Source organism: Staurois parvus, unplaced genomic scaffold (assembly GCF_062004578.1).
Source record: "Staurois parvus isolate SC_StPar_1 unplaced genomic scaffold, SC_StPar_1.0 ptg001329l, whole genome shotgun sequence".
NCBI classification, from domain to species: Eukaryota; Metazoa; Chordata; class Amphibia; order Anura; family Ranidae; genus Staurois; species Staurois parvus.
The window spans coordinates 1,690,014-1,716,212 of record NW_028319125.1 but is presented as its reverse complement, the minus strand read 5'-3'; the positions used below and the strand labels follow the sequence as shown (position 1 = coordinate 1,716,212).

Genomic DNA, 26,199 nt, shown 5'->3' with positions numbered 1-26,199 from the left:
CATGTAGCAGAATACATTTTGGCCTAAATTTGATGAAATTTGATTTTTAAAATTTTTTTAATCGATATGTTTAATAGCAAAAAGTCAAAATATATTTTTTTCTCAAAATTGTCGGTCTTTTTTTTATATCGCAAAAAATAAAAATCGCACAGACAATCAAATACCACCAGTTCCACAGGACAACTATTAGTCGTGCACGCCACAGATCTGGCCATTATGGAAGAGTGGCAAGAAGAAAGTATTGTTGAAAGAAAGCCATAAGAAGTCCCATTTGCAGTTTGCGAGAAGCCATGTGGGGAACACAGCAAACATGTGGAAGAAGGTGCTCTGGTCAGATGAGACCAAAATTTTACTTTTTGGCCTAAAAGCAAAACGCTATGAGTGGGGGAAAACTAACACTGCATATCACCCTAAACACACCACCCCCACCGTGAAACATGGTGGTGGCAGCATCGTGTTGTGGGGATGCTTTTCTTCAGCAGGGACGGGGAAGCTGGTCAGAGTTGATAGGAAAATGGTTAGAGCCAAATACAGGACAATCTTAGAAGAAAACCTGTTAGAGTTTGCAAAAGACTTCCCGGGCGAAGGTTCACCTTCCAGCAGGACAACGACCCTAAACATATAGCCAGAGCTACAATGGAATGGTTTAGACTAAAGCATCTTTATGTGTTAGAATGGCCCAGTCAACGTCCAGACCTAAATCCAATGGAGAATCTGTGGCAAGACTTGAAAATTGCTGTTCTCAGACATTCTCCATCCAATCTGACAGAGCTTGAGCTATTCTGCAAAGAAGAATGGGCAGAAATGTCCCTCTCTAGATGAGCAAAGCTGGTAGAGACATCCCCAAAAAAGCTTGTAGCTGGAATTGCAATAAAAGGTGGTTCTACAAAGTATTGACTCCGGGGGGCTGAATACAAATGCACACCACACTTTTCAGATATTTGTAAAAAAAATTTTGAAAACCATTTATCATTTTCCTTCCACTTCACAATTATGTGCCACTTTGTGTTGGTCTATCACATAAAATCCCAATAAAATACATTGATGTTTTTGTTTGTAACATGACAAAATGTGGAAAAATTCAAGGGGTATGAATACTTTTTCAAGGCACTGTATACTTTAGAGGAACTTCACACTTATACAAATTGCAACAAAAGCACCTTCAGAAATGTTTAGTAATAGTAATCTATAAAGAGTTACCTGTAGGAAGTTGGAGGTTTTGTATTCTTTGCATATCTTATTTTTTATTTCTTCCCTATTCTTTTTACAAGGGCCATCTTTACTAAGGGCAGATTAATCCATCTCCCTTTATGTCCTGGAATTCTGCCTAGAACTCTAGGTCTTCCTCCTGGAATATGTGACAACTTCAAAGACACATCTGTAAAGGAAGGATTACATCACCAATGCCTTAAAGTGGAAAAACCGCAAGAAGAAAAGCAAAAAATGTTTAATGGTTAAAGGGCGGTTCCATATCAGCATGCAGAGCTCTATGCTGCTGTGCTATTTGGGGCAATTTCCAACAGCTTAATAAAATAGGATTGACCAAAACTTACTGCAGCGTTTTTATAAAGTCAATTTTGGAGGTGATTTCACATTGCTGCTTGCCATATTTTTTTTATTGTAAGCTCCAAGGATCAGGGCCCTCCTAACGCTCTTGTATTGATCTGTATTGTTGCTGTATTGTCTACTGTTATATTTTAAATCGCTGAACAAACTGTTGGCGCTATATAAATCCTGTAAAATAATAATAATCAACAAAGTCTATGACAGTTTCCACTGAATTGCAGTAGATCAATGAACATAGATAATCCTATAATACAATAATCTCTGTATGTTGGCTGTCATTCCAATTAAGCAATTTCCGGTCATAGGATAAAGCACAGCCTCTGGTAATTTTTAACAAGACAGAGCGGAAAGTCTCAAGAGGAAATCTAACTTATTCAACAAAGTGTTTTTAGTAGTTCTTAGCAATCAGAATTCATGGTGCTATAGTCAAATCAAGAGAAAATGGGTTCTGATTGGTTGCTATGAGTAAGAAGCAGGGGCGGACTGACCATTTGGAAACTTGGGCACTGCCCGAGGGTCCGGGGTCAGTGGGGGGCCCCATGAGATGCCCCTGGTGCCTTTTTCATAGGCTTTTTTGAGTTTGGGCAAGGACACAGGGGCCCCATGATCCCCTATTGAGGGCCCGGGATCAGTAGGTGACCCCGTGAGATGCCCCTGGTACCTTTTTCATAGGCTTTTTTGAGTTTGGGCAAGGACACAGGGGCCCCATGATCCCCTATTGCCCGGGGCCCCATGAGTTGTCAGTCCGCCCCTGGTAAGAAGTCTATATTACCCACTTCATCCCCAAGCCATTTCTGGCACTTTTTGTTTACATTTTAAAATCGGTATTTTTTGCTTAGCACCCCCAAGCTTTTTTTATTTTTTTTTATTTAATTGCATAAAAAAAACACAATGCATAATTCATTTTTGTTTGTAAAATATAAAAAAGATGATGTTACACCGAGTAAATAGATAGCAAACATGTGACACTTTAAAATTGTGCCTGCTCGTGCAACGGAGATAGATTATGTAAATTGGGATTTAAAGACAAGGTCTAGTGCAAGAATTACTGCCCATAATCTGACGATCGCAGCGATACCTCACATTTGGGACAACCGTTTTTTACATGCTGGACTGACGAGTGTGTTCGCCACGGGGCACAGTGGGGGCACTTAATTTGTTTTTTTTTTCACACTGTCACTTTAAATGTTCTTTTTATTATGTAAACATCCCCTGTGACAGCAATAGACACATTTTTTATGAAGGGATCTGGGTCTATAAGACCCCAAATTCCTCCTCTGCATGTGAAAACATTCAAAACACCAAGATTGGTGTTTTGAATGCTTGCAGATTTTTAAAAATGGCGCTGAAAGTTTCAGAGGAAACCGGAAGCGATATCAGGTCATTGCTTCTGGTTTACAATAAAGGAGAGCTGATCAAAGCCAATTCCAGCTTTGTTTGGCTCTCCGGCCAGACAGTGGACCCACCGGCTGGTTGCTTGGGACTCCTGGTGGGACAGGAGATTCCGTGAGAGCCGCGGAAAATTGCTTGTTGGGGAGGGGGGGGTGTAGGGTGTTAAATCAACTTTTCATATTTTCTGTAAAGGTGAACTAGACCTTGAAGGTGCCCTTTTAGATTCCTCAACTACACCTCTAAATATATGGTCAAGGCACAGAATTAATGTGTTATGGATCACTAACCGGAACTACCTTCTATGGTATCCCTCAGTTTCTGTTCTTCACATAACTATACTGATAAGAATAGAAGGTTTAATTCAGTGGTTCTCAACCTGTGGGTCGCGACCCCTTTGGGGGTCGAACGACCCTTTCACAGGGGTCCCCTAAGACCATCAGAAAACACATATTTCCGATGTGTAAAGAGCAGCTACTGTGTAGAAAGCAGCTGCTGTGTTAAAAGCAGCTACTGTGTTGAAAGCAGCAGTATTGGAGGTAAAACGACACTTCATGAATTATAGTTACTGGGTAAATAATTTTATGGTTGGGGGTCACCACAACATGAGGAACTGTATTAAAGGGTCACGGCATTAGGAAGGTTGAGAACCACTGGTTTAATTGGTCATACTAAGATTAAGCAATGCTTACTGAGTTCTGTATACCAGTTCTTGTTTTGCATTAAACTTTCAGAGATTTAGCTTGCACACTTTGGTGTCTGGAGCTTTCTTTCTCCCAGGCCTGAGGGTGAAAATAACAAGGACAGGGGCTACAGACATAGGCTGATTCCTATCAACTGGTGTCAGAAGTGGGATAAAAGGTGTGGCTGGTCAGGTAAGCTGAGCCAGTCTTCGTTTTACCTAGATTGTCTCCCTTTAAGACCCAGGGATAGTAGCCCAAGTTTCCATTTGAGATTGCTGGATCTCGCAGGGAGTCTTTGAGGTTGGACTTCAAAAGGGAATTCAGAGGTTTTGGAAACCTCTGGGAAAAAAATTGCCTAGGCAGGTATAATTGTGAATTCACAGGAGTCCTCGTTTATCGGTTTCATTTTTGCCATTTTAGAAGTATAAGTGCGTATTTGCTGTACGTTAAGAAACTGTTAAGTAGTAATTTTTGTTACAGTATAGGTTTATTACAAGTGTCAGACTTTTAAGTGTTAAACTCCTGAAATGGTGAGACGGCTTTGTTGGCATTACAGACTCTCTGCTTCAGATAACAAGTATTGACACTGTAATATTTAGTGCTTTGCATAACAGCTGTTTTGCATCAAAGATGGGTATATCTAAGGTGAGAGATCTCTACCCAAACATTTTTAAGCTTTCACGTAAAGTGTTAAGTGATATTGCAAAAAACAAAAAAAAAAACACCTGTACTTATGTTTCCTATGTATCTTTTTTTTTTTAAATATCAAAATTTGAAAACAGTGTGGCTGTGCGGAGCTCCGCCCACACAGCCGTGTCATTCATTGACAGTTTCCTGTGAATGGATAGACTACAATTACCATCAGCCATTGTGGCAGACGGCTTGAGTTCTCAATGAACTGTGAGGGCGCTGGTGAGTGCTCTCATAGTTCATTGATCTTCTCTCAAGTAACTGCCTGCCCATACGAGTGTCAGGGCAGGGTCACGCACTGACTGATGACAACCACCACCCACAGACCGGAGTCCCTCAGGGCGCGGAGTCTAAGTCCCAGGCTGCCCTTCACTAGGGCCCCTGATGGTGGGGATGGACTTGACGCAGCCAGGAACCAGGTCGCGGCCGCCGACACACCCCAGCTGCGGTAATGGCCACCGCCAATGGCGTGTAGCTGGTAGGGAGCAGATAGACAAAGAATAGTCGGGCAGGCCAGGTCGATAACAACGGGACAAACGGTACAGAACGGTAGACAAGAATAACAGGTCGGGTTCAGCAACGGAAGGTCAGATCAATGGAAACACAGAGAATGGTCAGTCAAAAGCCGAGTCAGATTCCAGGAGAGCCACGAGAGTATAAACAGAGCTATAGTCACACTAACACACAAGACACGAATGCAAAGGGCACATGCGGACAACAGGCTTATATGTGATCAACCACACCACTCTGGGGGATGGACCGCAGAGGCCTGAAGGCATAAAAGACTCTCACCATGCTGTGCAGAAATCCAAGATGGATGCCAGCACATGGAGCAGCATAACCTCTGGGAAAAGGTAGGACCTTGACAACGAGGTATGGGCAGACAGCTATGCTCAGAGTCTGCAGGAGCCTGAGATTGCACTCGCTATCTGCTGATTGGAAGTGAAATGCTCTGCAAGCTTCTTAGAGAAAAAATAATAACAGCACATTTTTTTTACCTGCAAAAGAAATGTGCATGTATTTTTTTCAAAAAGTGAAGTTTGCCATTAAAACAAATTATGCTTAGGATAGGAGCAGAAAAATACAAGATTTAAGAACGGGTTCCTGCATCTAACTCGTTATATCTGAGGGACCTATCTATATGTTTACAGTCACCTCCAATCACAGGTATTTACAAGACTGGACAGGACATGTTGCAGATGAAAGTATTTGGCAAATGTGCATCAAATAAACCAATAAAATGGCACAACAGACAGATATTCATAGGAACTCTACAAATTTGCAGAGTGGCAGATATTTATGGCCAAATCTTTTTCTGGTGCAAACCACTGGCATGGATGACAGCAGTGCAATCCATTTCCTCGCACAGTCAATAAGGCTGCCTTTTACAGCATTGGGCTGATAGTGATGTACTGCAGTCAGGGAGATCCAATCATTTATAGGATAATTGGACTTACATAATAAAAGGAAACAATTTTTCCTTTGGTGGACGAGGTTTGCCTTACTACCTGGCATTCCCTGGAATAACCCTGCTGCATGGTCTGTGCGCAATGTTTCAAGCGTCCTGTGGTGCTACAGTTATGAAAAGCTCTGGGCTGAGCCTTAATGATGCAGAGAAGTGAGCGCGTCTTCCCCACTGCTCCAATCATTCTTTATGAGCCAATTTAAACAAGGTCTGCCCACTTGTCAGTTGCACAAAGTATTTTTTTTTTCTATAGCCATATCAGAATGGGAGACTCTAAGAACCGTACACAAGAGGAGCAGAAAAAGTGGGGTTATTCCAGGAAAATCCGTGTAGCAAATTAATGTGTGAAAGAAAGCTCATGTGTGCCCTGGGGTATATTTCATTTTTTTTCTAAGTACAATCATCCCTTTAGGCAGATCTATCTGCATTTTCCACTGAGCATTGCCATCTAATGACGCACTGGCAGAAAGGTTCATATGTTGCTCAATTTGTCACTTAATCCCTACTACATATAGTAAACCAACTGCGAGAGTCCTTAAACCGGAACTGCACTGCACCTGAGCACTAGTGATGGGCTGAACACCCCTCGGTTTGGTTCACGGTCGAACATTCGAACCTACCGAAAGTTCGACCACTTACAGTTACTAAAATACCGCATGAGTTATATTGTTAAGTCATTCAGAGTTTTAGTAGTGAAACATTCATTTGTGTTTCAGCGGTCGTTGGGGTTCCCGCTGAATGTCAAAAGAATTGTCGCCATTGCCTGACAATTACATTTTTTTTTTATTGTAAAAACGGCGTGGGGTCCCCCCTCCCATCCATACCAAGCCCTTCTGCTCTGGTATGGATTTTGACGGGAACCCATTTTTTAAATGGCGTGGGGGTCCCCCAAAAATTCATACCAGACTCTTATCCGAGCATGCAGCCCAGCAGGTCAGCAAAAGGAGAGGGGGGTGATCGAGCAGCCCCCCCTAGAAATATATTTACTGAGAAAAATGAGACATATTCAATACGTATTCTCTCTGCTGTACCTGCATGAATATTATTAATGCTTTGGCTAGTTTTAGATAGAGGAATGGTGAGAACCATTAGCAAGCTTTTATTGCTGTTAGTGTCCGTTTTCAGGGGATTTCACATTTTCACATCACTTATTTGCTCACCAAACCAGTTTATAACAAAAGCAGCCAATAGTCACACCCTTACTAACTATAGACTGATAAAGGGTATTGGCAGAGTTCCAACTTGAAGCAAAAGCACATTGTTTTTTTTTAAATATATATTTGTGTTTATTTTTTCTTTGTTATGTTCAGGACTATATTGCTCATACAATTACACAGACCTGTATTACAGGGCTGCAGATAATAAAAACGATCAAAATCCTTCTCCAAGAATTCACCTGATTTTTGTAGAATGACAAAGGGGGAGTAGCAGAGTTTCAATTTGAAGCAAAAGTAAATACAATTTTTTTTTAATATATATCTTCTGGGGGGGCTGCAGATCATAAATATGAATATCTCTAAGAATTCATCTGATTTAAAAAAAAGCGAATGCTTGTTACAATAGAATTTTTTTTGACACTTAACAAATGTTTGTAAAATATAGATGTTTTTTAGGGTCCATGCACACTGGCTTAAAAAAAATGCTGCTTCTAGAGGCATTTAGCCTGTATTATTATTAATTTTATACAGGATTTATATAGCGCCAACAGTTTGCTCAGAGCTTTACAATATAACGGGAGACCAGGGGCGGACTGACCATTTGGGAACTCGGGCACTGCCCGAGGGCCCGGGGTCAGTAGCAGGCCCCATGAGATGTCCCTGGTACCTTTCATAGGCTTTTTTAGGTATGGTTTGAGTGTGGGTGAGGACACAGGGGCCCCATGATCCCCTATTGCCCGGGGGCCCCATGAGTTATCAGTCCGCCCCTGCGGGAGACAATACAGCAACAATACAGTTCAATACAAGAGGGTTAGGAGGGCCCTGCTCCTTGGAGCTTACAATCTAGGAAGCAGCTCAATGTTAACCTATGTGTCCATGCACAATTAGGATGCTTAGATGCATATTTTAAGCTCAGCATTTCAAGGCAGAAAACAAATCCTTCTGGCTTGAATTTTTGAGAGAAGTTTTCTGGCAGAAAAAATGCTAAACACTCCAAAACACCTGTACGAAAAAGATCTATACAAGAGTATTTTTCCTGCCGAAAGAACTGGCTTTTTTTTTTTAAACCCAGTGTTCATGGACCCTTAAAGTATGATTAAATGCTACACAGAAATGCACATTACTGAAAGTTTTATTTTTTTTTTTTAAGTTAAACTCACCTAGGTGGTTGCAGCATCTGTCCCCCACAGCTTCTAAGACTGAGAACTGAGCGATCAAACATCGCTGATTGCTCATTTCTCATCCTTCACTGAGCAGACAGCCAGTGAGTGCCAGTCACCAGCTCTCTACTCTACCCCCCCAACACAGCGCTCACTGGAGCACCGGGCTGTGAAGGGGTGGTGGGAGCTGTTGGCTCAGGCTCTCAGTGGCTCTCTGAGAGGCTGAGCCAGCTGTCAGTACAGGTATCCAGGTGGATCCTGACTTTATTGTCTGTATCTTTTCCCAGTCTGCACGTCAGCAGTTGTCAGCTGAGAATGGGTTACAGGAGTGCAGAACACAGTGCACTCCTGTGATACACAGGAGAAGTAAAGCCAAAGCAGCTTTGGTGCTACTTCTCCTTAAAGTGTTACTAAACCCAGGACCCTGCATTCTCTATATCTGCTCTCCCCGGACCCTGCATTCACTATATCTGGTCACCCCGGACCCTGCATTCACTATATCCGGTCTCCCCGGACCCTGCATTCACTATAACCGGTCACCCCGGACCCTGCATTCACTATATCCGGTCTCCCCGGACCCTGCATTCACTATATCCGGTCTCCCCGGACCGTGCATTCACTATAACTGGTCACCCTGGACCCTGCATTCACTATATCCGGTCTCCCCGGACCCTGCATTCACTATATCCGGTCCCCCCAGACCCTGCATTAACTATATCCGCTCTCCCGGGACCCTGCATTCACTATAACCGGTCACCCTGCATTCACTATATCCGGTCTCCCCGGACCCTGCATTCACTATATCTGGTCTCCCCGGACTCTGCATTCACTATATCTGGTCTCCCCGGACCCTGCATTCACTATAACCGGTCACCCCGAACCCTGCATTCACTATATCCGGTCTCCCCGGACCATGCATTCACTATATCTGGTCTCCCCGGACCCTGCATTCACTATATCCGGTCTCCCCGGACCCTGCATTCACTATATCTGGTCTCCCCGGACTCTGCATTCACTATATCTGGTCTCCCCGGACCCTGCATTCACTATATCTGGTCTCCCACAGTATACAGAACATGAAAATGCAATTATTTGAGTAAATATAAACTGCTAAATACCTTTTCTCATCAGCATTTAGAGCAGTCTTGTGACTTCTATCAGTGTCCAGCAGAGAACTGAGCTTGTAGGAGGAGTTTTCACTGTCCTAGGAGGCTGCATAACCCCTGACCCTCTGTCTGTACAGTGCTGATTGGCCCTGTGCTGATCATGTGCACTCTCCCAAAGAAAAAAACGCTCTAGCAATACACACCAAACTGAGCATGTGCAGAGTGCCCCCAAGGCTCTGTACTATCAGCAGATGGAATGGGGGCAGTAAAAGAAGGGGAGGATTGGAGAAGACAGGATCAAACATCCTTTTTACACAATGCAGAGGACAGGGGAGGACTGACCATTTGGAAACTCGGGCACTGCCCGAGAGCCCAGGGTCAGTAGGGGGCCCCATGAGATGCCCCTGGTACCTTTTTCATAGGCTTTTTTGAGTTTGGGCAAGGACACAGGGACCCCATGATCCCCTATTGCCCGGGGGCGCCATGAGTTGTCAGTCCGCCCCTGATTCCAACCTTTTATTTCCATCCCCCCAGTGAAATCATTAAACTCTCTCTCTTCTCCTCTCCTATTCTCTTTTTTCCTCTCTCCATCTTTCATTCTTGCTTTCTCTCCTTTTCTCTTGCGGTCTCTGTCTCTTAAATTCTCAAAATGTACTTTAAATTGCTCTGTAGCACGTGTATGTCAAGGCAAAACCTTTTTGGTTTTTGTTTTGGATCATATATGGAAGGAACGGATCATATATGGAAGGGGAGGATTGGAGAAGACAGGATCAAACATCCTTTTTACACAATGCAGAGGACAGGGGCGGACTGACCATTTGGAAACTCAGGCACTGCCCGAGGGCCCGGGGTCAGTAGGGGGCCCCATGAGATGCCCTTGGTACCCTTTTTCATAGGCTTTTTTGAGTTTGGGCAAGGACACAGGGACCCCATGATCCCCTATTGCCCGGGGGCCCCATGAGTTGTCAGTCTGCCCCTGGCAGGGGATTAATCCCTTAAGTTCCACAGTGAGTATAACAAGCATGCTTTACTGCATATACAGACTGATTTTACTGTTGTGGGTTTAGTAACACTATTTTATATTGAGAGAATGCGCACCAACATTTTTCATTTTTTTAAAAACCTTTTTAAAGGAAAAAAAACTGCATACAATAACAGAGGATATGCTACCAGGAATTGCCGGGGAGGGCTTGCATACACTGATGATTATTATTGTCAACAAGGGTTGGGTTTAATCAGAGTTCTGTTGTTGTCGAGGAACCATGCCCCAATGACCACCCATATTGTACAGTCAGTTTGGGATCAATAATGTGATATTTGTACCTCCTTTTTTCTTTTTTTGTTTTGTACTCTTGATATACAAGCAGTACTGTGCTGTTAATCCTCTCTTTATAAATGAAAACAATATTGAAAGTAAAAATAAATAAATAAGCTGTTCAAAACCATTATACATTTCCATTTAAATGGACGGTCACAGCTGCAACAATGTTACCTGTTACACAGGGAAGCGGAGAAATGGCCAAAAGCTAACGAATTTCTGCATAAAGTTCTAAGATGTTGCAATAAATGTTTTTTCCCCGTTTTTTCTTCTTGGCAATTCACAGACTGTTGTTCATAAGAAGCACATTTATTTCCTTCTGATTACAAATTACAAGCTGGCCTACATCCCATAATAAAGTATGCATTATTAAAATGATCACTTCACGTAATTACTCAATCTCTCCACCCCGCACACTCTGTAAGAAAGTGCTCAGAAAATCTGCCTACAGAATCAGACACAAACACTTGTTGCCAGCACTCCGACTGCATCTACCCGTTTTTTAGCCTTCAGATGGAGCTCTACCCTTGTTCCTCCAGGAGAGACATCCAAGGTGACCACTCTGTGGTTCCTGGTTCTGTGCTGTTTGCTGCTGGCCTCCTAGGTAACATCATTGCCCTCATAATCCTCTGGCAACACAAGCTAAATGGGAAGAACAAGAAGACTTCAGTTTTCTACGTACTGGTAACAGGACTCACCATCGTAAATCTCATGGGGAAGATTATTGTGTGCCCAGTTGTAATAGCTGCTTATTCCAAAAATGAAACTCTATTCCAACTGACTGAGAACCAAAAACTGTGCCATTTTTTCGCCTTTTGCATGACTTTCTTCGGCCTGGCGCCCACCCTCATCCTCTTGGCTATGGCTGTCGATTGTTGGCTGGCTCTAGCCTATCCATTTACCTATCAGAGACACATCACCAACAAATTTGGGCTTATGGTCCCTGTTGCGGCCTGTATCTTCAGCCTGGGCTTCTGTTCTTTGCCTTTTTTTGGAATTGGGAGGTTTGTGCAATATTGTCCCGGCACCTGGTGTTTTATTGAAATGACCATGAGGGACTCCGCTCTTGGGGATCGCATCTATTCTATGCTCTATGGTACAATTATGGGACTAATAGTATTGGCCATCATTTTCTTCAATGTGGCCATCATGAGACATCTCTATACAATGTACCGGAATAATAGCATGAGGATCATTGTTCGTGCCAATGTAGGCAACAAAGGGATGGATGGGAACCAAGCACAGATGAAGGAGTTGGACCATCTAATTCTGCTAGCAGTCATGACTGCTTTATTTGCTGTCTGCTCATTGCCTCTGACTGTAAGTATACATTATATTAAAGTAGAATATTTTATTGCAAACCTACATATGATTTAAATGTCCAAAATGCTAAATTTTTTACCTCCATTTTAGTATAAGGGCTCATTCACAGGGGCAGTACACATTGCAGCCCCTGTCAGAAGACCTCTTGCATTATTACTGCCTGTTTTAACCCTGAGAGAGAGAGAGAGAGAGAGAGAGAGAGAGAGAGAGAGAGAGAGAGAGAGAGACCCTGGAGAATAAAATGTTGGCCACTGAAATATTTTCTTGTACAATATTTGAACAATTATATATCAAAAGCATATTTTTAGGACAAAAACACAATTATATTAATTTTTGTACACACAAACTCAATCTAATATCCAATTTTTGGGTAGAATATAAAAGAAGGGATTGCGTTGAGTAAATTGATACCAGACTTGTTAAGTCCCCTTTCACACAGGGCTGAATCGTCTTGCTTAGCGGGGGATCTGTCTGCTGACAGGTGGAGCAGACATGGACACAGCCTGCTCTAAGGGTAGTCAGATGTAAATGGGCCGGCTGCCCTTCAATCCACCAAGATGGAGGGGCATGGATCTCATTCCTTTTTTTTTTAGCAAATTGGATGTACGATGGTGTAAATGGACATAAGTCTGTTTACATGCACCGCTCCATAGAGGTAAATGGAGGATCTGCCTGAAAACAGACAAGCAGGCCTGATTGGACTGACTGCGTGATCCTCCGACTGGTAAAATTCACACCAAGCTCACAGCTGCAGTAGCAGCAACCAGCTTGCCTCAACCCCTTGTTTACAATCCTGTTTAGAAATGTACCTTGGCAGACAAGAGGTTAAAGAGCACGTTCAGCCAAAAACTTTATACATCTAAATTTGTCTGTGTTATGGTTGCAGATTTTCTGGCACTCTGTCTGGTGAAGCTGTTGTCACCAGGACAGGAAGTGAGAGGAAATCTTGTGAAGGGAGTCCCAGACAGCAGTAACATCTGACAGTTCTGTCCCTTCTAAACTACCAAAAACAAAAGCAAAACTTTTGGCTTCACATACACAAGTTTTGGTAGTTTCTCTGACCTCATGCAACACCATATTAATGTTTGTGCTCCTGCACAAGAGGCATACGTGCGGCTATAACAAAAGCTCATCTGTTCTGTCAATGGTAGAGGAATTAAACTTGAGAAGATAAATTATTTGTTCTGTATTTAAAGAAAAGGAACACTAATATTTTCATATGTGAACCGTCAACAACACTCCAGGCATATTTTACTCATTATGAAATACAATGAAATGTGAAGATATGAAAATCATGCCAAAAGGCTTATACACAAAAATCTGCAAGATTAGTTCTGATTGGTTGCTTTGCTCTGTCACTGTATATTGTTCTTTCCTTGAATAAACTTGACTAAGTTTCTGCACTCTCAAGATGAACTCTGTCTGGCAGCTGAGCAGTCAGTAGGACAAACAGTTGATCTTCCAAAACACGGAATCATTGTAACCAGCAAGCATAAAATTGTTGGGATCATCTCCAGGTCTTGATTTTTCTATAGGCTCAAAGGGGTACATCCAAGAGAAGCTGTCAATGCTTAGGGCTCATGCACATTGGGCTTGAAAAATGGCAGTTTTACAGACATTTGGCGATTGTTTTTTTATCCTGTAATAGCACTGATATGTTAGCTTGGGTGTCCCATGCACAGATATGCTATGTGTGTGTATATACACTATATTGCCAAAAGTATTGGTCGGCCGGCCTTTACACACGCATGAATTTTAATGGCATCCCAGTCTTAGTCTGTAGGGTTCAATATTGAGTTGGCCCCGCCCTTTGCAGCTATAACAGCTTCAACTCTTCTGGGAAGGCCGTCCACAAGGTTTAGGAGGGTGTCTATGGGAAGGTTGGACCATTCTTCTAGAAGCACATTTGTGAGGTCAGGCACTGATGTCGGGGGAGGAGGCCTGGAGTGCAGTGTCCGCTCTAATTCATTTCAAAGGTGTTCTTTCGGGTTGAGGTCAGGAATCTGTGCAGACCAGTCAAGTTCCTCCACCCCAAACTCGATCATCCATGTCTTTATGGACCTTGCTTTGTGCACTGGTGAGCAGTCATGTTGGAACAGGAAGGGGCCATCCCCAAACTCTTCCCACAAAGTTGAGAGCATGAAATTGTCCAAAATGTCTTGGTATGCTGATGCCTTAAGAGTTCCCTTCACTGGAAATAGGGGGCCAAGCCCAACCCCTGAAAAACAACCCCACACCATAATCCCCCCTCCACCAAACTTTACACTTTGCACAATGCAGTCAGGCAAGTTCCGTTCTCCTGGAAACCACCAAACCCAGACACATCCATCAGATTGCCAGACAGAGAAGTGTGATTGGTCACTCCAGAGAACACGTCTCCATTGCTCTAGAGTCCAGTGGCGGCGTGCTTTACACCACGGCATCCAACGCTTTGCATTGCGCTTGGTAATGTAAGGCTTGGATGCAGCTGCTCGGCTATGGAAACCCATTCCATGAAACTCTCTACACACTGTTGTTGTGCTAAACTGAAGGCCACACCAAGTTTGAAGTCTTTAGCTATTGACTCTACAGACAGTTGTTGACTTCTGCACACGGTGCGCTTCAGCATGCGCTGACCCCTCTCATTTTACGTGGCCTACCACTTGGTGGCTGAGTTGCTGTTGTTCCCAGTTGCTTCCACTTTGTTATAATCCCACTAACAGTTGAGCGTGGAATATTTAGTAGCCAGGAAATGTCACGGATGGACTTATTGCACAGGTGACCACCTATCACGGGACCACGCTTGGAGTCACTGAGCTCCTGAGAGCGACCCATTCTTTCACAAATGTGTGTAGAAGCAGTCTGCATGCCTAGGGGCTTGATGTTATACACCTGTGGCCATGGAGGTGATTGGAACACCTGAATCCAATGATTTGGAGGGCTGGTCCAATACTTTTGGCAATATAGTGTGGGTGTTTGCAGGCATATTAGAAGAGGAGCATTACAGACTGAAATAATTGTATCACCAACATGTTCAGGAGAGGAGCTTTTAGGCTTTTTGATGCACCTAGATGTGTTTAGTACTTTAGCAATCATTCATTTGGCTAGAATAAATTAATATTCTGGTCAATGGAATCCTTAAATGCTCAAATGCTTAAAGTGCTTAAATGTGCATGCAAAATGCAGCTTTAGTAGCATTTTTTAACCACTTGCCAATTGCACACTGTAGTTTTACTGCTACAGTGTGGGCCAGCTGTGCAGAATCACGTCTATATGTGTGATTTTGCATTTCCAGATAGGGGGCGTGCTCATGTGCCCAACCACCTGACTGTGCTGTCATTGGCTCCAGCACATGCCCATCAGCAATTCTCAGGTCAGTGATTTATGGTTAGGACCCGCTGATCAGTGGAGTGAGTGTAGGTAAACAACCAGGGGCGGACTGACCAAGGGCCCGGGGTCAGTAGGGGGCCCCATGAGATGCCCCTGGTACCTTTTTCATAGGCTTTTTTGAGTTTGGGCAAGGACACAGGGGCCCCATGATCACCTATTGCCCGGGGGCCCCATGAGTTATCAGTCCGCCCCTGTAAACAACACAGAGCTCTCTATTGACAGCGGCGATCTGCTGGGTTTTTTTTCCCCTCAAGGCAGGGAAACTATTCCCTGATGAAGGGGAGCCTGTTTTGGCATCAAAATGTGTTGGCTGTCTTTTGAATCTTTAAAGCTGTTTTGGACTCCTTCGTGAATTAGATTTTTCTGTAGGCACTGCGATTTTTCACATTATAACATGCTTTGTGCTAAGCTAGCCTGTTCACTTCACAATTAACGAAGAACTGAATCTGCTGCAATTTTTTTTAATGTATCAAACCACAAAGTGTGCCAGGTGTGTCCTGCTGCATTGCCACACAGGTCTGCTGCCACCTACTGTACTTGTGTATTGGGGAACCTTTCTGAATTAATGGCACCATAAAGGGCCACACAAAGTACCTTACATTATTATGTTTTTAAGTGAAGCACATTTTACAATGAAGAGGGCCTTAAGGAGGATTAAAGTGGAACTTTAGTCAGAAAATTAAGTCATTTGAGATCACTTCATGCTCCTTTTGCAGGTATAACTATTAAAAAGTAAGTGCCTATACTGTTTAACCACTTGAGCTCCTGAGGACTTACCCCCCTTTATGACCACGCCTCTTTTTGCTACTTGGCGCTGCACTAATTCAACTGATAATTGCGCGGTCATGCAATGCTGCACCCAAACAAAATTTACGTCCTTTTTTTCCACATAAATAGAGCTTTCTTTCGGTGGTATTTGATCATCTGTGCACTTTTTATTTTTCACGCTATAAACATAAAAAGGCCAAAAATTTTGAAGAAAAACAATATTTTTTACTTTCAGCTATAAAAAATATATAGTAAACTCAAAGTTGGTTATAAATTTAGGCCAAAATGTATTCTGCTCCATGTTTTTGGTAAAAAAAATCCCAATGAGTGTATATTGATTGCTTTGTGTGAAAGTTATAGCGTTTACAAACTATAGTATAAATACTGCAACTTACGCCATTTTTCTGCTATACAGCTCTGCGCTAGTTTAACGGACAATTGCGCGGTCATGCAATACAATACATAAATTAAATTTACATCCTTTTTTTCCCCACAAATTGAGCTTTCTTTTGGTGGTATTTGATTGCCTGTGTGGTTTTTATTTTTTGCGCTATAAAAAAAAGGCTGACAATTTTGAGGAAAAAAAAAAAATATTGTGGACTTTTTGCTATAAAACATGTCCAGTAAAAAAAAAATGCAAAAATCAAATTTAGTCATAAATTTCTGCCAAAATGCATTCTGCGACATGTCTTTGCTAAAAAAAAACCCAATACGTGTAAATTAATTGGTTTACGTGAAAGTTATAGTGTTTACAAATGGCGGGAAAGATACTGGGATTTTTAGGGTTTTTTTTATACTAATAATGGCGGCGATCAGCGAATTATGGCGGTGATCAGGGACTTATGGCAGCGACCAGCGACTTATGGCGGGACTGCGGTGGACATTCTGACATTGGGGGGTACTGACTTGGGGTCACTGACATCCCCAAAAACACTAATACAGTGATCAGTGCAAAAAAAAAAAACTGACACTGTACTAATGGCAATGGGGAGGAAGGGGTTAACTTTATTTTGCAGGGAAGAGTTATAGGAGTGAGGGGAGTGTTTTACTAGGGGGTGGGGGTGTGTACTGGGCGGGACAAGGCTGATCGAGAAAGAGAAACTCTTCTTTCCCGATCAGCTCATCCTCGAGCTGACAGGGAAGTGACAGACAGCACAGCTACTCCAGCTGTGCTGTCTGTCACCGTTTGCCGCCGATCGCCGGAACATAGCCGCTAACGAGCGGCTGTGACCCGGCGACTGACATCTGCGGCGGTGATCCGTGGGACAGATAGGGCGGCGGCGCGCCTCGCGCACGCCCCCTATTTGTTTACAAAACCCACGTCTTAAAACGTGGTTTTGCCTGTGAGTGCCGCCGCATATGTACAGTGGCTGGGCGGCATGTAGTTAAAATCCAGTAATACACTGTCTCACCCTGCTCTGCACATGCTCAATTACTCTATTTTTAGTCACTGTTCTGAAAAATGTAGAGGTTGAACTGCCTAACAGCCTAAAGATTTACTGCTGCCCAGGTGCACTGGGTTTCAGCAGAATAGCCGCCTCCAACAAGAAGAAACAGGAACAATGCTGGAGGCAATTTGTAACACACACTTATTTTGGTAGCTAATTAATAATGTATGTTCCTTGCTAAAGAACATTATTTTTTTATCAAATTGTTATGGGTAAAGTTCCACTTTAATGTGAAGGAAAGAGGGACCCTGAAAGTTTGGATTTGAAAGAGAAAGTTTTCATATCTGTGCTTTACTGGTGCAGATGGGTTGTGCCACATTGTAACACAACGTAACATGTTGCTGCAACAAACAGTAAAAACACATATTAGTGATCGTGCAGTACCGCAAATTTTGCTTAGATAAGTAATTATGTATTTAGGAAACCTTATGCAAGAGGAAAATAATTCCAAGGAAAACATTATAGGAGACCATCAGATTCCTGCTAAACTGGAACACTTCTGCCTGCGAGTACAGAAAATAGCAGACATTATGGGGAAGACAATAACAGAAATGAAGGGTGAAGAAGTAGATTCTTGAAAAACTTTTGCAACATGTTGTGAAGCATTAAAAATAACCTGTCCACTGGGACCAAGAGGAAGTCACCACTTTAGGTTTTCCCAAGGAAAGCTTTCCCAGTATAGTGTGCAGACATACTGTATGTTCTCATATGTTCCTCATGGAAGAGGACCTGTTGTACAACATCAAATGAAAATGCTGATGTGTTCACAGTATAACTATATACACGTATTGCGTTAGTTTAACATTTGCCTTAAGGTTCTTCTTTTTTTAACAAGTCTTCAGCCTCATGCACACTGCAGCTGTCAAACACTTGTTTTATAGGCATTTGACTTTTTTTTCTGCCTCTAAACATCACACTATGGTGTGCTTTTATGAAACCGATATCAGCGGCGATCCTGAGGATCATTTCTGATCTCCGATCATTAGTGGTTTAGGAAACCGAGATGATCAGCGGAGAACATGTTCTCCGCTGATCATCTCATCACACAGATGGCCAGTATATGAAGGAGTGATCTCAGCCCTACACTGCAGCTGTCAAACACTTGTTTTATAGGCATTTGACTTTTTTTTTTCTGCCGCTAAACACCACACTATGGTGTGCTTTTATGAAACCGATATCAGCGGCAATCCTGAGGATCATTGCTGATCTCCGATCATTAGTGGTTTAGGAAACCGAGATGATCAGCGGAGAACATGTTCTCCGCTGATCATCTCATCACACAGACGGCCAGTATATGAAGGAGCGATCTCAGCCCTTCACTGGCGATCTGTGTTCTCTCTCCAGATTCTCCAGCCCAGACATAGAGAATCGGGGGAAACTGCAAACGAAGCACCGGTAATTTACCCCTGCTTAGTAAACTGTGTTTGTAGAGAAAAGGACTGTTCCCAGATACTTTGCTTGTCTTACCACATTTGTGCCTGTGCCAAGACAAATATGGGGCTGGCACAAAGGTTCATATAAAACTACCTGGAAGTTGTGCTGATTCTGTGGCATCAGTAGAATTTGAGTATCTGACTTGGAACATGAATGTAGTCAGTGAAGTCAGAATTTGTTCTATACATTCTTGTTTCAGGTTTGGTACTCAGGAAGAAGAGAAGCCACTGATTTGCAGAAAGGAACTGGCATCAGAAAGAGAAACTGTCACTTGCCCATTCAGGGCAAATTAGCAGTGCTTCCAGATTGCCCACCACCCCAGCGAGTTATAGTCATTGTTTACCTTAACTTTGCCATGAATGACTAAAATGGCAGTGTTTCTTTAATTAGTTGCAGACTTTGGCCATACCACACCCCCCCAAAAAATGTCATAATTGTACAAAGGATGTGTTTAGCACGTCTAGTCTCTCTGTCTTGCTTCTGGTATCCCCCCTTCCAAGTGTAGAATAATTGTCAGCTTTGATTAATCAAAGCTGGCACTACTGTTTACTCAAGAGACGTCATAGGCAGCTCTAGCTGTCAAAAAAGTCTAAATCAGTGTTTATAAACAATCCAGGCACAATTATACAAAGATACAAATTATACTATATATATTTTTATATTATACAAAGATACAAAGTACCATATTGTTACTTTTGTATCATTTTATTCATTCATCTGCAGATCAAAGAGATGAACAGAGATCTGCAAATGATGTCAGTTAAAGCAACCTGACAAGTAAAAAATAAAATTGTTTAAAATAAAATTCTCTTCTGTTTAACCCCTTATTAACCCTCAGTTTACTCTAAGCAGCCCTAATTAACTCCTTAGTCTCCTCTGTTCAACTACTATCTGCTGATTTTTTATTTGTTGCAGTTTTATTTATTTACACATTTCTCATTTAAAAACGTGCAGAATTGAAAAAACAAAAATAACACCCCCCCCCACACACACAATTTATTTCATTTGTAAATAACTTTGCAGTGCTTTGTACAAGAATCATAATTGTAGAGTCATCTTAAACAGGACAAATTACAAAATAAAATGCACATATTTATCTGCAGTAACACTATTTAACTTTAAACTAACACTGCTCACAAAATGGAAAAATGTCATTTTGTTTAGTTTTGATGCATTTTATAGTCTAAGGATTGTGGGGAAAAAAATCATTATTGCAAGACAATATCATGTAAATAAAGCCTTGTTTGTTCTTAAAAACAATATATGTATTACTCTGTTATCTAGAGTAATGACAATTTGTCGCCGCATAACAGGTCCATAGCAGAAATGCAAAACTTGCTGTTATTCCGTAGTGGGTGAGCAGGTGTGAGAGGCCAAGTGGTCAAAGTGGATTTGAAATAAAAAAACAATGATGATTTGCTATCTTAGAGAATATGTAGAAATAGTAATGATCTCCAAGCAGTACCTTGAAACATGTAATGTTTGTCTTAAAATTCCTCCATCAAAATAGCAGAGCACTTCCAGATATGTAGGAGTGTCTGGTTCCCCCTATGCCTCATAGTTTGCAAAATGAGGTCCAAGGCACTGCTGCCTCTGAATACTATTCTCATGAGATTTGGAGTAGTGATGGCATTATTGTGCTGCTCACTGTTCTCCTTGCTGGAGGCTCTGACATAAGGAAGAAAAGCCCTGCCTCTACCAAGATGGCCACATCCACATAGAGAAACAATACAGAACAAGGCATGGTATGTCAATAATGAGAAAGAGATCAACAACAAGGAGAAAATAGGCAATACTGGTGACTAGTCCTTTGAAAGTTGTGCCAAAAATAGGCAATACAAGGACTGTTCTAGAGGGATCCCACAGATATGGCATATTCATGGTTAAAGTTGAACCAATATACCCATGTAAAAATCCCACAGCTTGAATTCATATTTAATAATACACAGTACTAAAATAATTTAGTAAGGGTTTAGATCTACCTTACTCATAGTTCATAACGGAGGATGACCATGTCAACTGCAGAGTGTACAAGCGATGGCTAGGGATTGCCCTTTGCAGACACCCAGACCATGTCCCAGGAAACAAGGGAATAAAAAAAGTGCAGTACATGAGATATGGATGGAGTGAAGTTTGCAAATAGAAAGGTTTCAAAAGTGTACAGTGTTTGTTATAAGAGCCCAAAAAGGCATTCCGCCCACACACACACTTTACAAAGTTCTGCTTTAACATATAACTACCGAAACAAACCTGAGTTATTAATGGACGATTCGAAAGGTAAGTTATATTCTTGCTTTCAACACTGTACAAGTACAGTAATGAAATGGAGCACCCCCCAGGGGCATGGACTCTGATAAAAGTTTACACAGCAGTTTCATCGCAGTAAAACATCCTATTTAATTTTTAATCAGCAGAAAGTAAAGAAAACATGATTAAAGATAGATTGCTGGCACAGTTTTATCAGCGCACAATAATTTCAAGGTAAATAATTAATTCCCAGCACTGAGTAACGTTTTGCGGTATAAAATTTTATTTCCTCTATGAGATAAACAGAGGCCTATGTTAACATAATTAAACACCAGAATGACGGGCCAGCCAGATTAGGTGGATTCTGGGGAAGAACTTGCTGATGTGTGCTAGCCAGAAAAAAAATAAATGAAGTGTTCAATAAATCAAGGTGTGGAGCAAAAACAAATGTTTTTTTTTCTCTTGTTTTTGTAGCCGTGTAGACATCTATCCAGGTTAGAGATACGGAGCTATCCATGCACATTGTATTTAGTAGTAGAACTAAAAGCCCATTTACACACTTTAAGACAAGTAAAAATGTAAAAATCTGTTTTTTTTGCTAGAAAATTACCTAGAACCTCCAAAACAATAGAGCATAAAATGATGGGTTTTACAATGTCACATGGTATTTGCACAGTGGTTTTTCAAATGCAGTTTTTTGGAAAAAATGCACTGTAATGAATTTTAAGCACACAATACCCATTTTTTTTGGTAAAATATAACATATGGTGTTACACCAAGTAAATAGATACCCAAAATGTCATGCTTTAAAATTACAATAGCGACAAACTACAGTATTAAAAAAAATCTCCATAGATGACTCTTTAAAAGCCTTTACAGGTTACCAGTTTACAGTCACACAGGAGGTCTGGTGCTAGAATTGTTGCTCTTGCTCTGATGTTCTTGGCAGTAGCTCACATGTGTGGTGCAATCGTCATTTAAATATACTGTATGTGCAGGACTGACACTTGCGTTCGCCTTTGCATGCAAGCACGGTGAGATGGGGCGCTTTCAACATTTTTTATTTTACTATTTATTGTATTAGAATTTTTTAATTTTACAATATCTCTTTACATTTTCTTTATCACTTTTGCTGTTATCACAAGGAAGGGAAACATCCCTTGTGATAACAATAGGCAGCAACAGGTCTTCTTTATGGAGAGATCTGGGGTCTATAAGCCCCCAGATCTCTCATCTACCCTTGAAAGCATGATGTTAAAAAGACATTGATCTGATGCTTTCTAGAGAAAAAAATGGCTTTTTTACATTTTCCCTAACCGGAAGTGATGAAATGCTTATCTCTTCCAGTCTCCTAGACCATGGGGATGATCCAGGCCCTCGGCAAGCTCTGTGGTAAGCCGGTGGAAACACCAGCTTCAATTCTGGGTTTTTTGGTGGGACTACCCGTTCTACCACCTGTAAAAGTAAGCAAAATTAACTACTAGGATGGCTTTTACATAAAATCGGGCTGCTGGCTGATAAAAACAATACCAGGATGATGCCTGTAGCTGCAAGTATCATCCTGGTATAACCACTTGAAGTACTAACGTACATACACGTATTGTGGTCTTCAAGTGGCATTGTGGAGGTGCCAATATCATTCGTCACCAGAACAGTTGAAAAAATATGTGTATATATATATATATATATATATATATATATATATATATATATATATACACATACACACACTCACATGTTAGTAAAGTCCATGCCAAAGCCAGTCCAAACTTTTAAAGGCTGGCCAACCCACCCGTGCAGGGGTTTTCCAACATTGAAACAGTCAACAGAATATACGAAGCCACTTGGCTTTTCTTGATTTAGCTCTCTTTACTTTGGTCTTATAGACATGTTTCACCCAACTCCTCTTGGCTCACTCAGCCAGAACAGATGCAGTCCCCCTGCTATATGGGCCCACTCCCTGGCCTCTCAATATGGAGTCTTCAGGCACCATGGGTTCTCAAACTCCTCCTGAGACTTAAGGACTCTCCCCAGTCCACTGGACTAGCTAGTCCAGTGTTCCTCAACTTCTTGTCAGTCAAGGTACCCCTTAGAATTGTGCACAATGCTGAGGCATGCCAGTGTGAGGGCTCATTCACACCAGGAGCTGCACTTTTTTAGTGTTTTTTAATGGGCTGCTCTATGCATGTGAAACACACAAAAAGGCACCGGCATGATTTTTGAAAATGCACCAAAATGCATGGCACTGCTGTACCTTGCATTTTATCAGGAGAGAGTGTAAACACATTGGCTAGATGCATGGGGGTGCCATTAAGAATTAATGGCACGCACATGCGTCTGCAAAAGACAGCACATTTTTGTGCAGTACGCATAAACATGTGACTACGCATGTGGTGCCGCACTGCACCTGGTGTGAATAAGCCCTGAAATGTAGTCAGTGAGGCAGAGTTTAGTGGTCTGTAGGTTGTAAATCATCACCTAAATCCCCCTCCAGCACAAACCACCCCCCAATCCCCTCTCCTAGAATAATCTCACCAATCACCCCACCTAACACAATCCCTCCTGATCCCAAATCCCCTTTCTTAGCACACACCCCATCAAGTACAAATTCTGTCCCTCTAATCACTACAGAAGTAGTGACAGCAGCAGAGAGGAGGGGAGAGCTTGGAGAAGGTACGGGCTGTGCTCTCTCCACCCTGACCCCTCTATCCACAGCTCCTCTCCCTCCTCTTTGTATACATGACCTAACACAGGATTGCTCTCAGGTCCAAATGTACAGGGTTTTATTACCACCCCCCCCCCCCACCCACAAGTTCTACTACAGGGACAGAAGTGTGGGGAGGAGATAGGGGCAGGGCCACCTGATGCTACCATGAGTTGGTAGGACGTGGGTATCTTGCAGAGCTTTCTGGGTTGCCATCTTTAGTACAGATAACAGAAGGGCGTAATTGAGGAAGCTGAAGTTAGAAGCTGATTGGCTCCCATGCACCAGATTGTGAGCGCTCCAGTTTTAGTAAATCTCCCTCTTTGTGACGTTTTGAAAAAAAAATGAAAAAAACTAAGAGTGCCATGTGCAAGTCACTTCATTTTCATCAACTACACTGATTATGGCCAACAAGCCTGAAACATCTGTATACAGTTCACAATAAATTGTTCTATGACATTACGCTGTATCTGTGCTCCACATCGGTGGTTCTGAATGTACAGAACCACAGGAAGCAAAAGGAATAAAAAGTACATGCAGTTTATCAATGGGGAGAACATGCTTCACTCACTATCCCGAAATGAGGAATAATCCATTTATTTTTGTGATATGTGATAGAATGAGACGTGTGAATACTTTCTATTCTAAGGCAGCATTACTGAGAGCAAACAAGTCAAGCAAAAGAAGTCTATTAAACAGCCACTAGGGGGCATGGGAAGCACACAGAATATAGTGCAAATCAGCATTATAGTCCAAAACTTAAAGTGGTTCTGAAGGCAGAATGTATTTTACTTTAATGCATTAACCCCTCACCCTCCAGAGGATTTACTCCCCTTCCTGACCTGGCCATTTTTCGTTATACGGCGCTGCGTTGCTTTAACTGACAAATGCGCGGTCATGCAACACTGTACATAAAATACATTTACGTCCTTATTTTTTCTTACAAATAGAGCTTTCTTTCGGTGGTATTTGGTCACCTCTGGGTGCTTTATTTTTGTGCTTTAAACAAAAAAAGACCGACAATTTTGAATATATATATACACACATACACACACCCACTTTTTTTTTTTACTTTTTGCTAAAAGCCATATTCAGTAAAAAAAAATCAAAAAATCAAATGTCATCATAAATTTAGGCCAAAATGTATTCTGCTACATGTTTTTGCTGAAAAAAAACCCCAATATGTGTAAATGAATTGATTTACATGAACGTCTACAAATGGCGGTACATATAATGGATTCATTTTTTTTTAATAATAGCAATGGCAGTGATCAGTGACTTATTGCGGAACTGCGGCAGGCATTCTGACACTGGGTGGGAACTGACTAACTATCACTGACATTCCCAGTGACACCAATAATAAAAAGCACTGACACTTTACTAATGATTCTGGGCAGGAAGGGGTTAACATTTGGGCCGATCAAAGGGTTAACCGTGTGTGGTTTAACAATGCGCTGTGTTGTTTTTACTATGGAAACATGCTGCTGTGTATTTCTCTGCTGTGCAGAGAAATACACAGCAGCATGTCCTTGCTGGCAGGAGAGAGACCTGTGTTGTTTACACACAGGTCTCTCCCTCATCAGTGTTACTCGGCGATCACCGGAGAATCTCCAGCCGGGACCTGGTGATCGACATCTTTAGCCGCCAATGGTAGCGCGGGTAGAAGATAAATATTTAACAGCAATGTGCAAAGCGCAGAACCAACCAGAATTCACTTTCTAGTAAATTGGTTGCTGCACAATGCTCCTCTGGTTTATAAATGGATGAAGCAAAATTCTACAAAACTAATGTTTAGACTTCACTTCTAAAGCTGTTTCTTTTTTCCCCCCACAGGCCCGAGTCTATGCTGGAATATTTACTGACAAGCACAATGAATATTACGATCTTATCGTTCTGAGGTTGCTCTCTATGAATTCCGTGGTGGATCCGTGGATTTTTATTATCTGCCGAACTTCACATTTTTACCGTCACGTCAGCATTCTATGTAACAAACTGCACAACAAGACCCATGGGAGACCGCATTTTCTGCGGCAGAGTGTAAGCCTATGATAGAAGGAACTTAGCACCTGTGCAGTCAGTGACTTATGGGACTGTGGACGAATTCTCGAGGACATCAGCCAGTGAATCTACAGTCATGCCTCCTTCATGTCTGATGAATCAAAGCAGATCTGCACTCCAATGTAAACATCAAGTTGTGTTCACAGTCTTGCTGGGATGGAGAAATGATTCTTCTTCAAATGATTTCTGCTGAAAAGCGGAATTGGACAATCTGAACTCTGATCGTCCTCTTTAACCCCTTGTTCACATATATGCTGTGTGGGCTGTGTGGGCATGAGAGCCCGTTCATTTGAAGGCTTAAAGCAGAACTTTCC

General features: G+C 42.0%; 1 protein-coding gene across 1 annotated transcript; it reads left to right on the top strand.

The window, feature by feature from the left end:
* Positions 1 to 11,017: 11,017 nt before the first annotated feature.
* Positions 11,018 to 25,934, top strand: LOC149436866 (prostaglandin D2 receptor-like). Its single transcript, XM_089661367.1, has 2 exons — positions 11,018 to 11,854; positions 25,661 to 25,934. The coding sequence occupies exons 1-2, from the start codon at positions 11,048 to 11,050 to the stop codon at positions 25,874 to 25,876; spliced, it is 1,023 nt and encodes a 340-aa protein (XP_089517493.1). The 5' UTR covers positions 11,018 to 11,047; the 3' UTR covers positions 25,877 to 25,934.
* Positions 25,935 to 26,199: the final 265 nt, after the last annotated feature.

Coding starts and splice junctions, on each gene's coding strand:
- LOC149436866 (XM_089661367.1), top strand. CDS start 11,048: ATGGAGCTCTACCCTTGTTCCTCCAGGAGAGACATCCAAGGTGACCAC. Junction 11,855..25,660: donor TCTGCTCATTGCCTCTGACT/GTAAGTATACAT, acceptor TTCCCCCCACAG/GCCCGAGTCTATGCTGGAAT.